Genomic DNA, 12,420 nt, shown 5'->3' on the forward strand with positions numbered 1-12,420 from the left:
AAAAAAAAAAAAAAAAAGGTCTAGAACAGAATTTAGAAAACACAAACATACACACAACACTTTTTATTTCAAGGCTTGAGATGAACTAAGTAGGTTGGTTCTAGGATATGAATGGCCAAGGCTTTTATCAATCTCACTCACATAATTTCTGGGATTTCCTATGTAGCAGCATTATACTGACCACCAGCTGCAAATCAACCAGTTTCTCTCCAATTTCTACTTTGTTAATAAAACTATATTTTATCTGCTGCAGGATCCCAGTTTTCTCCTTTTACCAATACACAGAACTAAGGTTAAATTTCAAAATATAAGAAATGTTTCTGATAGGGGTTTATTTTGGGAATAGGAGAGTAGTCAGGAACACAAGTTTTATAGTCACAGGCTACTTTGGATTCATATCCTTGTGCTATCTGCATGACCTAGGACAAATTACTTAAATCACTTTGGATCTCAATTTCTACTGCACAATGTCACAAGGATTCTGTTTAAAAAAGGGCAGTTCAACACTCTGCCAGGGAGCTAACCCACTCAGTACAATAGACCTCTCCAGGCTTGTCTGCAGCTCTCCTCAGCAGTGTATTTCAGTACATCTGTCTGTTCTGCTCCCAACTCTCTCTGGTGAATCCTCTCACCCCCTGGCACCTCTGGCCTGTACACAGCTCAGTTCTTGTATGCATACATAAACAAATCTTGAAAAAAGTCAAGAGATTTAAAAAATAAAAAAGGGAAAGTGCCTAGTATTAATAGTAGGTAGTACAAGCTCACTAAATGTTAACTACATGGAACTCTGGCTGCCTGTCCCCCTCACACCCTGCCCTTTAAAAGTCAGAAAGAATTAGCATTACAACATAGCTAGCTAGAAGTAGGAAGAAGAAAAGCATTGTTAGTTCCAGTTGAAGTCTTATTGAATCTGAGTAGGCCCAAAGAGAAAAACGACTAGACTATGGTAGGTGATGATCATCTTTACCAGATTATAAATCCCTTTTAAACAACAAAAGAAATTTAAAATGCAGTTCAAATCAATATGGCCAGAACACCAAAAACTGTTCTTTGTAATTGATCATAAAGGAGGAATACGAAATTCATTCCTCTCCAAAACTTTAAATGGCTACATGAAAAGTTAACTGGCTTTCCCCCACAGTTGTGACATGGGTTCAGTTTCTGTTATCACCCAGAGTCAGTTCCTTCAAAGATTTGACCAGTTTTCTCTTCTGCCTAGTAGTAAACAGTGAAGACACATAGCTTACAGTAAGTCTACTTTAGGTTTTTGAGAGGAGTAATCATTTTGGCATACCACTGGATGTTCAAATATTTGATGAATTAATAGTTAATACTCTAGATCAGAATAGGGTCTTCACTATAAAATTCTTTTTCTAAACAGCTCGAGATTTATTAAAAACTTTAAATACCAATTAAAAATAATTTTACTTTGTCAATCTTTGAGAGGAATTAGCATGTGCCTAAAATGACTATCCCATCTTTAGCTTCCTATCCTATTGTTGAGTCTTTTTACCAGAACAAAATCAACACTTTCAAAGTACCTTCCTCTGTGGCCCTTAATTTTGTTTATTCTCACCTACTGGCTCTTCTCCACCCAATGTCACCTATGATGCAGGTGTTAGGTAGATGGGACTGCTTTTTATAAACACCAAATTAGGAGAACGGATTCTGTTACTATGCAAAGAGGTCAAAGCTTTCTGAAATATTGCGCACTCCCCCTGGGGTCAGATGCTAATAGCAGATATGAGGAGGACTATTTGTGAAAACTAAGAACTGAACATTTTGAGACTTTAAAAAAACTTAGATGCCCAAAAATTTTCAGCAAAATGTTTACAAAGGTTCATTCCAGTGTTTTACAACTCAAGAGCAGTAAGATTACTCACATGCATATATCTGGCGGCATATTAATTTCTTCTGTAATCACAATCATTTACTTGGTCTTAAAAATTTTAACAGTGCCACAAAATTAACCAAGTGGAATATTCCACCAAGGAGTAGCAGAGGTGGAAAAATTTTCTAGTTTTGTCACAATAGTACAAAGCCAGGAAATATCAATTACAACCAGCACTAGGGACCCTATAAACAAGAAATTCCACTGCACATCTTTCTTAACCACTTAGCAAGAACTATTAAAAAACAAAAGCCATAGCCTTCTTCTTAATCTTCCAATACATAAATGAATTTCATGGAAGGCACTAAAAAGCAAGTTATTTTCCCTCACCAGCCCTGAAGCTCATTAAGAATAAAGATATTTGGTACCCAAACCCTTCACAGCGTAGATCTGCAAAAGGGCAAGCCTCCTTTATCACTGACTCCTTGGCCTCAGCACACCTGCTCCCTCTAGTAAGTTACTAACTTCCTTGCACAAGAATGTGGAGTCCCTCTTTTCAGAAGAGTATAGGAGATGTTTCTATTCAGCAAAAGAAATATTAATTGAAGAGCAAGCAGTGTAGTTAGGATCACAGGCTTTGAAATGAGAAAATGGAAAACAGAATTTAGCACTATCCCTTACTAGGCTCTGCACTTCAACATTTTCACCCACGAAATGCCAGTAATAGTGTTCCTCACACAACCATTTTGAAGAGTCAATCTTAAGGAAAATAGTTTTATTATTGGACTAAGATGTATGGAATCTCTATAACCTTACCTTTCCTGAGGGTCCTTCTTAAATAAAGGTGAGAAGATGTCAGAAAATGGGGTAGCAAGCAAAGAAAACCTTTTTCCAGGGATAACTAAGAAACTAATGTTTGGGGATCTGTAACAAGTAAGTTTTCATTATCTACAAACTAAAACTGAAAGATAAACTTGTGTTGGCACTATCTTAAGCTCACCATACCAACTTTAAAAAAATTTATAAAAAAAATTAATTTTGATGTATTTATGCATCCAAGAATGAGGGTCTAGGCCAGAGATGCAGGGGCTGGTGAGAGGATTCACCAGAGACAGTGGGGGAGAAAGAATAGATCTATTGTCATGTGGGTCAGTTCCCTGATCATCAATAGATCTTGTGCTGCAGTGGCTGCTGATAGTTCATTACTGAGCCTTCACCCCTTGTGCCAGCAGGGAGGCCCCTTGCCACGCCAATTTTATAGATAAGTTAACACCTGGGCAATGCCCTGAGAGCTCACCAACCACCAGAAAGCCTCTGAATCTAATTTTAGGCTTTTTTTTTTTAAAGATTTATTTATGCATACAGAACTGGGGTACAGGCCAGAGGTGTGGGGGGTGACAGGATCCATCAGAGAAAGAGTGGGGAGCAGAATAGGCAGAACAGGAGAGGTCTGCCACACCATGTGGGTCACCTCCAGGGAGGGGATTGAACTCATGCTTAAGTGAAGTTAGCTTCTTAGTGCTGTGCTTTAATCCGCTGAGCCACCAGGGAGGGCCCAGCTAACTGTTTTTTAATAAAGAATGAATTTCAATGAAAAGTTCCAAATTGCAGGTCAGTTAGCTCTTAACTTTTTGTCAGGTGTCAGCCAAATAATGCTTTTGCCCAAAGCAACATTTTTCAACATTTGCGTAGCTCACAAAATCTACCTGAGTAGTCACACAATCTATCTTGGTTTTTGAGGTCAAACACCTCATTTAGGATCCTAGTTATCTGCTTATGCCACACCCCCTTTAACATGTGCTGCATTTTTCTGTACTTATGAGGCTGGAAATGGCTTATAATTATCAGTTCAGGATTGTGTTTCACACTATGTTCTCATTGTAATCTACATTTTCAAAATGTCTAGTGTTGAAAACTCACTTGATAAAGGCTGTAAATCAATGGATTAACAGTAAAAAATCATTTGTGGGCTTCATTATTCACATGCCTCAATATACTTGGGAGGGAGAATACCTAATTCAGAAGGTCACACATAAGTTAGGGAACAGAGGAGCTTTTACCTATTTGGGATTTATCTATTTAAATTGGCCTTATAGAGGAACAAATAAAAAATGTGAAACAGAAGAGTAAAAGCCCAACACCCCCAAGTTGTATGCAAGGCAAGCAGCTGTCAGGCATCTCAAAATGAAGTGGGTAGGAAGAACAGTGACAACAGTAAATGAAAGGTATACAGTAGATGAAAGCTTTATGTCTAAAAATACTCATGTTAAAATAAAGATAAGAAACAACTTATAAAAAGGATAAAACAAACAAATATGTATTAAGGCACCTATTACATACCATGTTTTAAAGTAGATGAAAGAGAAAGGGCTGGATTAAAGCACAGAAAGGTTGATCAATCTACAAAATGTAAAAGAATAAAGTCAGCTTATACATTTGTATATATGAAAAATTAATACTGAAATTACGGTTTTTAATCCAAATAAACTGTCTTGGGGGAGCTTGAAACCATTCTTTATTATACAACAACAAAGAGACAACTAGTCAAAAAATGGGCAAGAGACCTAAATAAACACTATTGTAAGACATTCATATGGTCTACAGGCATGTGAAAAATTGTTCAACGCCATTTATTATAAGGGAATTGCAAAGCAAAACTACAATGACCTATCACTTCACCCCTAAGAGAATGGCCAATATCAAAAAGAAGTGAAACATGCATTGGCAAGGATATGGAGAAAAAGGAACACTTGTCTAGTGTAATGTAATTTGGTGGATGTCTGTCGAAAACAGCAGGCACCTCAAAAAAAAAAAAAAACAAACCCCAAACCGCACAAGACAGCAATATCTCTTATATTTTTACCCAAAGCATATAAAAATATTATTATTAAAGACTTATTTGGCCCCACATTCATGGCAGCACTTTTCACACTGCCAAATTATGTGACTAACATAAATACCCTGGATGACTAGATAGAGAAATTGTGGAAATATACTCAGTGGGATGAAAGAGTACCTTCTTGGACAACATGGATGTACCCTGAGGTGATTATGCTAAGTGAAATGTCAGAAAGTGAAACAAAGATACTAGGTGGTTTCACTTGTGGGATATAAACAAACAAAAGGACACACTGGTAAAGCATGCAAAAACAATCTTTGGTCTCTGTGGAGATTTGATGGAGGGTGAGTGAAGCGCGTACACATAAGGAGTAGTAAAAATGTAACCCCAAATTAATGTAGAGATGTAAACACCTGACCAAAAAAATGAGGGAATAATTCACTCTGTTTTCTTAACCTTCACTCAGATTTGAGGAAAAAAGATGACAGAAAAGAAAAAGGTAAAGTTTTCATCCCTAATAGACAGTTGCATTCAAAGTGTGTCCAGAGGCATGAGATAAAGCTATTATCAGAGACAACTTCATCATGTTCTCAGGCCAGTGCTCTTATGAGAAACTTCATAATTTCCAAGCTGTTGGGAAAAAAGTCTTGAATCTCCCGATTCCTTTTCCCCCAACCCCCTCACTAAGATAGTAGGATACTGAAGAATTACAAGACACCTACAGAATGTATCCTAGGAGAAGGTTCTATTCTGAGATCTGCAGAGAAAATTTTCCCTGTCCAAGGTCTCAACTGGACAGTTCAGCATGGGTCTGGGGTAATACCATCTATACTTATTCTTACAGGAAAGGAAAAATTACTCTAGACACGATCCTAGGTGTACTTAAGAGGTAATTTTCATCTTGAGTCTTCAAATAGGAACTAATACCATTCAGTCACACTGTAAAATAGACATTTCAAGTTATCTCATAACGAAACATCTTTCCAGCATAGGATGTGCTCTAAGCACATCCTCAAACCCAAGCTCAAAGAAAATGCATCAGCTGCTAAAAGTGAGAGGGGCCCTAACCTGCATTGCACATGGTGTTCTAATTAGGCACTCCTGCTTTCCTAGGATAGTGTCAGACTAATCTTTCCTTTCCTGTAAGAATAGAATAGGTGGTATTACAATGAGAAGTATGTCAAGAGTTGAAATTCAAAGAGACTAACTGTTCATTAGATTCAGTGTATAGAAGACCATGCCAGAATACAATGACTATTAGGACTAGTGCTGAATTGAGGTAAGTGGCCTATGACACTTGGGATGACAACCACATTTATCCCCTATCAAAAACACCTTCTCTTATCTCCCCTCCTTTCCCTTGTCTTCTCTCTCAAGGTTCAGAGTATTATAATAGCTGTAGTCTGGTTCCTAAAGGAGAGGCCGCCAAGACCTCTGTAGTTAACTGTTCTGTATCATTCTCTTCTCAAGAAATCAAGTATCCTAATTTTTGACTATTCTCTCCCAGGGTCTTTTACCAGTGTGTAAGTATCAGAGACAGGAACACGGGGTGGTTAAACAAGAGGAGAGGATGGAGAAAACAAACCCCTCCTGAAGAGCTTGAATGCTTCCGCATTAAGTATAAAAGACTACAAAGTATCACTTTAGTTATAACTAATCCCTCAAAAGATACATAGAACTAAAGTACAAGTACCGGAGTTTCACTACTTTCAGAATATTCCAAATACTATGATACACAGGAATGTTTTATAAATGAACAAGTTTTACTTGGGGGAGGTACCAAGAACATTTGGTACCATTTGGTACAACATTTATCCAAGTCATATTAAAAATCTGCCCATATTACCCATCTATAAGATTTGAAAAAACTTATCAAACATCTCACAAAATTAATAACTGTTAATTCAACATGTGAGGAATTTTGTGGAGATTAAAAAAGATGGTTAAGTGGTATAATATAGTAGAGTTCCTCTTATTTATCAGGACTTTTCAGGACCTCAGGGGATGTCTGAAAAATGGATAGTAGTAAACCCTGTGTATATTTTTCTTATATACTGGGTACATTTATGATAAACCAGACACAGTAAGAGATTAACAAAAGTAAAACAGAACATTTTTAACAATCTACAATGACAAAAAGTTATTTAACTAACATTTCTTTCAGAATACTAACATTTTCAGATCATGGTTGATTACCTGAAACTGTGGAAAGCAAAAAGGGGAGGGGGAGTGAGGTGAGGTATGATATTTGATCTTTGTCCTGACTTTTGGCAGGACCACTAAAACACATAGAATTTGCTGGTTCTTTCTTTCTTTCTTTTTTTTTTTGGTCATCCACAGTATCTATGGAGTAAACCTAAGTTTATGCTAATTAAGTGACTTAGGTGGGAAGCCTAAACAATCTCAGGATGAGGCTAGTTTCCAGAAAGACCAAGTGTGGGATGGAATTTTCAGCCCTACCCTGGAACTGGGGAGTTGGGTTTGCAGATCAAATTCTATTAAAAACTCTTGAACAACATTTAATGAACTCCTGGTTGGTAAACCAAGATGGCCCACACCATTTCTATAGGGAAAGATGGTCCCACATATGAACCCTTATGGTCCTCAAACTAGATACCTTTTCATCTGTATCCTTTCTAATGTACCACAGTAAATATAAACAACCTTTTCCCCTGAGTTCTGTGAACGATTCTAACAAATGGCTGAAATCATAAGAACCTCTTTTACAGGCTGTTGGTGAGAAGTAGGGGAGGCAAGTGAGATCTGAGCCCTTTACTTTGTGGGATCTAATGCTAACTCCAGGTTGTGTCAGAACTGAATTAAATTATAGCACATTTAACAGAGAACTGGAGAATTGCTTGGTGTGTGTGTGTGTGTGTGTGTGTGTGTGTGTGTGTGTGTAAAAACCTCACATATCTGATATTCAAAGCAGTGAAGAGGCACATCACTCCACACCAAGAGTTATGTTTGGGTCCAGATAGCAATATAATTTCTATTTTGATCAGAGTCAAGATCTCATAAGTTATTTTTAACAAAACAGTAAACATTAAAAATGCTGAAAGACCACAGACCAAATAAAGTTTACGAAACTATGCTGATCTTATTTGACTGTGTCAGCACTTCATCTGAAATAGACAAGTTTCCCTGCTGAAGATAAGTGAAAATATATTCCAACATTCGCAGACACAACTTAGCTCAAATTAACCTTTGTCACATTCACCACTGCCTGACCGTTCCTTTGACACATTCACCACTGCCTATGACTAAGACAGGCTCTGATTATTATTTCATTATCTAAAAACTATAAAGCTTTCAGCTAACACTATTTCTAGGGCTAACTCATGCTGGCTCAGAAGACACTAGAAAAAACAGCCATCAAAATTTCCCACCTACCTTTCTTGTAACATATGTTCATCTGCTTTAGCTCCTTATTCAGAATAAGGACAAGCACAACCCTGTTCGCATGGCCCTAGTTCCAGTTTTGGCTTATATATATATATATATATATATATATATATATATATATATGTCCTCATTAAACCCAATTGTAGAGAATATGCCAGAAGCAATCATAAACTGGGAAGTTTATGATTTTAAACGGCTCTTACGTAGAGCAAAATAACTGCCTGATTATTTTCCTAGCACATCCCCAAACTAGCATTCAGACAGGCTTATATGAAACTAAATAGTATGTACCACTCAACTTAAATTCAGTTGCATGTAAGTATGACGCTGGCTATAAAAACAGACTCCTAGTCAAGTTCTCCATTTTATACATTTTGGTCCCTACAAATGTGCTTCTAAGACAATAACATAGTCTGTTGTAGCTCAGATTACAATTCAAATAAATCCATTCTTACAGTTTTTTGAAAACAAAAGAATTCCATTGCCCAACAGACTACACTGGTTCATATACTTGACTCTGCCACCTTATAGCTCTGTGACATTTTGGAGAACAAGTTATTTAATCTCTCAGTCTCAGTTGGCCTGTCTATCAAATGGTGGCAATGCTATTGTGAGGATTAAATGAAGTTATGTTTTGCTTGACACAGCATCTATATTATATTAGTGACTGAGTGCTCAATAAATTATCATGCTCAGTAACTTCAAATCTTTTGAGATGTACTTAATTAGTGAGTCAATTTTGCAGGTAAGTTCCCTTTGAAACCTACATTCATTTGTGTCATATAAAGAAGCAACCACAGCCTGACTTATTATTTCAAAATTACTTTTATCCCAGCATTACTTAGTACTGTTTATAACAAATGAATCTAATTCACATGCTCAGAATTCTACAATGCAGTGTTAGGCCAAAAGAAATCAACCCTCAAAACAACTTCATTTTGGGGACAATTCTATTAATCCACCACTCTACTGCATTATCAATGCTAATAACCATGGTTTAATCTTAGTTTTCTTTTAAAACTCACAGGTTGCACCCAAACACCAGCACATAGATTTGTTTTGCCATTCACTTTATCTTTAAAATCCATTAATTTGTCCTAAAAATATTTTAAAGTGATATAAAGAAGGTAGAACATACCTCATTAAAGAACATGATTTTAATAACCCAGTCATGAAAAAAGCTATTCCTGAAAAGGACTATGTAAGTACTGGGAAAGTTGTGTCAAACAGAATAAACTGTCACTCTTTTACTGATCCCCACAGATGGCCGAGATTTAAAATTTTTGATATATTTCAAGCTACAACAAAAGAATAAAAGCAAATCAGACATCTGTGAGTTTTTTTCTAAACAATATTTTGGATGACTTGACTCTGTCTAAAATGCTCAAACTACAACTGGGAAGAAAAGTTATGCTTTAAACTTTACTAATTAAAAAGGTAAAACCTTTAAAAACTTTACAGAGGAGCATAAAAGTTTCAAGAGGCTAGGCAACATGGCCAGGAACCAATTTAAAAATGTTTCCTCCACTAGGCAGTAGAATAGAATGCTGTTTCTTAATGAATTATGTTATGAATGTTGTGAATTTGAATTTCAGTCTTCTTCAAAGAATACATGTAAATCCTAACATGTGAACTCACCCCCAAATTAAAGTAACACAAGAGGACAAATCCACAGTTTATATCTCACTTAAAATAAAGCAGTAACAACGATAAACTGTATAAAAGTCACACTCTATTGAAGGATTCAAGTAACAACAGAAAATCCCAGTGAAACAAAAGAACCTGGTTAATCTCTGGTAGTGCATCACGATGGGTCACAAGCACTGTATTACCCTTTCTGTATTATACTGTCACATTTGGGAAACAATTATGCTTTACACCATATGGCACACAACGGTCTGTGTTCAGGTTCCCATAAGATCATTCATTAGGTCTGAGGAGACTATTAAATTCAAAGAAAGAGAACCTAGAGTGTAAAAAGCTAAGTTACTACCTTTGATTCTTATTAGCAAAGGCTCAAATCACTGGATAAGGTCAAACTTTCAGAAGTTACATTCCATAACAAAACTGTCCTAATTTACTGAGAACAAACCAAAAGCAAAACCAATCTGTTAACCCGGAGCTTTAACTACACCTTATTTCATTAAGTAACAAGAGTTTGAGGGATGGTGATCCTCTCATTGCTCACTGAAAATTACTGACAAAGGACAAACTGGGACTGATAATAAGAATGCTCAATTCCTGTGCTGAAAACAACTTTCAACATGGCCTGGGGCAAGCCACTCTGCTATTCTAAGAATGCTCAGACACAGAAATATGTAATATTCCAAACACATTTTTTGGGTCCACTTCCTGTTAGTAAAAACTTCCTATAATTAGAAAAAGAACAAAATTAAGTAACAGAAAATAGGAATGCCTTCGACACACCTTCCTCAAACCACTAATCCTTCTATTTTTAACTTTAAATATAGTATAATGTTAAGGTCAGTTTTCACCTAATCTATCTTTCCTATAACGGGTGTGTCACACACCTCAGTTTCTTACAAAATCTACAAAAGGAGACTCAAAGTCGACCTAACTCAGTTCTGAACTTCAACAAGACTCAGGACAGGCAGCTCTAGCCACATTAAGTTACAAAGAGGGGCAGCTCTAGGGATCCTGTGGTTACAGCTCAAATCAAACGGCCCCATTTGTCCTGGACAATATAGATTTGTAAAGTAAAAGCTTCCTTAGTGTAAAGCAAAGGCTACACACGCTGGCATTTTCAATTTACAGGTAGATCGTGAAACAGCTAAAACCAGGAAACTCCGAGGAAGTCATATTAAGACAGCTGCTAAAATCCAGAGGCATCGGGGAAGTCAGAAAGAGGTAGTCCCTGACCACCTATTCTATCCTCCCCATCCAAACTTCACCCACACGGGTATCAGAAGGTCGGGAGGGGGAGGCCATTTTAATAAGGTCTGACTAAGAAACGAGAAGGGAGGAAATCAGGGAGGGCGTTCGGAAAATAAGGCCGTGTCTTTCCCCCAAACATCACCCAAGTCAGGTGGGCAACACCTGGAGGTCAGGGGGAGTGGCTGCATTCAAGGGCCTGGGAGGGGTTCAAAAGTAACAGCGGTCCACTACGACTGGGTCAAGTGGTTCGAGCCCCGCGAGCGCGGCCACTTACCCCCAAGCAGGGGGAAGGACACTTTCTTGGGCCAACCCGGCAGATGCTCGCCCCTGAGTTGGGGGCTACCACCCAAAGGTCCAGAAGGCGGGAGTTAGCTAGTGCCTGGTTCTCCTCATCCGGCCATGCGGCGCGGGGGCGGCCATCGTGAGGGGTCCGGGAACCAAGAGGGCACGGGGGGGCCGGACGTGGCGCTCACCCGCGGGCCGCCTCCAAGCTCTTGATGAGCTTCTTGATCTTCCAGATCTCCACGTTCCTGTCGGCAGCACTGGGGTCGTCCGCCATCTTCTCGCCTCCTCCTCCCTAGAGCGGCCCGGCGGGGCCCGGAGACACCAAGACCACAGAGTTAGCGCCGCCGCTGGGGCAGAGCGGCTCCCTTCCTTGCCACCCCAGAGTGGCCCTCCTCTTCCCGCCGGGGCGGCCCGCCGCAGTAGTCCCTGGCCTTTCCTTCCCCCGGTTTACCTAAGGGCCCAGTCCTGGGCGGCAGCGGCTGCTCCTCCCCGGCGGCGGCTCCGCGGCGGCGGCGGCTCTGACGTAGGACACCGGCTCCCTCTCTCCAGGCAGCTGCATGTGTTGCAATCCGCTCACATGGGGCCTGTGACATCACTTCCTCCGCCAGAGGCTGAGTGGAAGTCGGCGGGCGGAAGGGAGGGGGCCGATGCGGAAGAGGGAAAGTTCTGCGCGCGCCGCTACTTTCCATTGGCTCTCGGAGCAGCGTCCTACAATGAGCCTGCCGATTGGCCGCAGCTGTGACCGCGCTGCCTTGTGAGGTAAGGCCGGGGGGCGGGGAGATACCACCTTTCTTCCGGCCCGGCAAACCGAGAGAAGGAAGCGGGCGGAAGCCGGTGCCTCTCGCGATGATTTACTGAGAGCTCCCAGTAAGCATGGGGGTGCTTCTTAAAGGGCGAGGCGCAGTAGTCGTCTTTTCTGTCCCACCTGTCAACGAATTGGTCACCTGAGGGACTGTGACCCGCGTCCGGCCGCTCGAGCTTGGAGTTAGCGGTTTGAATTGAACGTGAGAGACCTTAAAAAAGTGCCTCGCACTACGCGGCTTCAGAGTTGACGAAGCGCTCCGACAGGCGTAAGTCACGCCTGCTCTGACTAGAGTTCAGACTCCGGGTGACTGGCCAGATTTGCAGAGTCTCTAGGGGTAGTCCGGCCTTCACCACCAGCAGG

At 39.8% G+C, this 12,420-nt stretch overlaps 1 protein-coding gene across 2 annotated transcripts in view; it reads right to left on the reverse strand.

Moving 5' to 3' along the window:
- ETF1 (eukaryotic translation termination factor 1) overlaps positions 1 to 11,907 on the reverse strand; it is a 29,009-nt gene extending 17,102 nt beyond the window's left edge. The window contains exons 1-2 of one of the 2 annotated variants that reach the window (XM_004686776.1): positions 11,707 to 11,907; positions 11,444 to 11,547 (exon numbers count right to left, since the gene is read on the reverse strand). In XM_004686776.1, coding sequence (XP_004686833.1) covers positions 11,444 to 11,529 — 86 coding nt within the window. In that variant the 5' untranslated portion in view covers positions 11,530 to 11,547; positions 11,707 to 11,907. Of the gene's footprint in view, positions 1 to 4,171; positions 4,198 to 11,443; positions 11,548 to 11,706 lie in introns of those variants that run through there. The other variant, XM_012727985.1, reaches the window with a different exon arrangement.
- Between the last annotated feature and the right edge of the window lie 513 nt (positions 11,908 to 12,420).

Source organism: Condylura cristata, unplaced genomic scaffold, assembly GCF_000260355.1.
Source record: "Condylura cristata isolate star-nosed mole 26May11 unplaced genomic scaffold, ConCri1.0 scaffold00021, whole genome shotgun sequence".
In the NCBI taxonomy this organism is placed as follows: domain Eukaryota; kingdom Metazoa; phylum Chordata; class Mammalia; order Eulipotyphla; family Talpidae; genus Condylura; species Condylura cristata.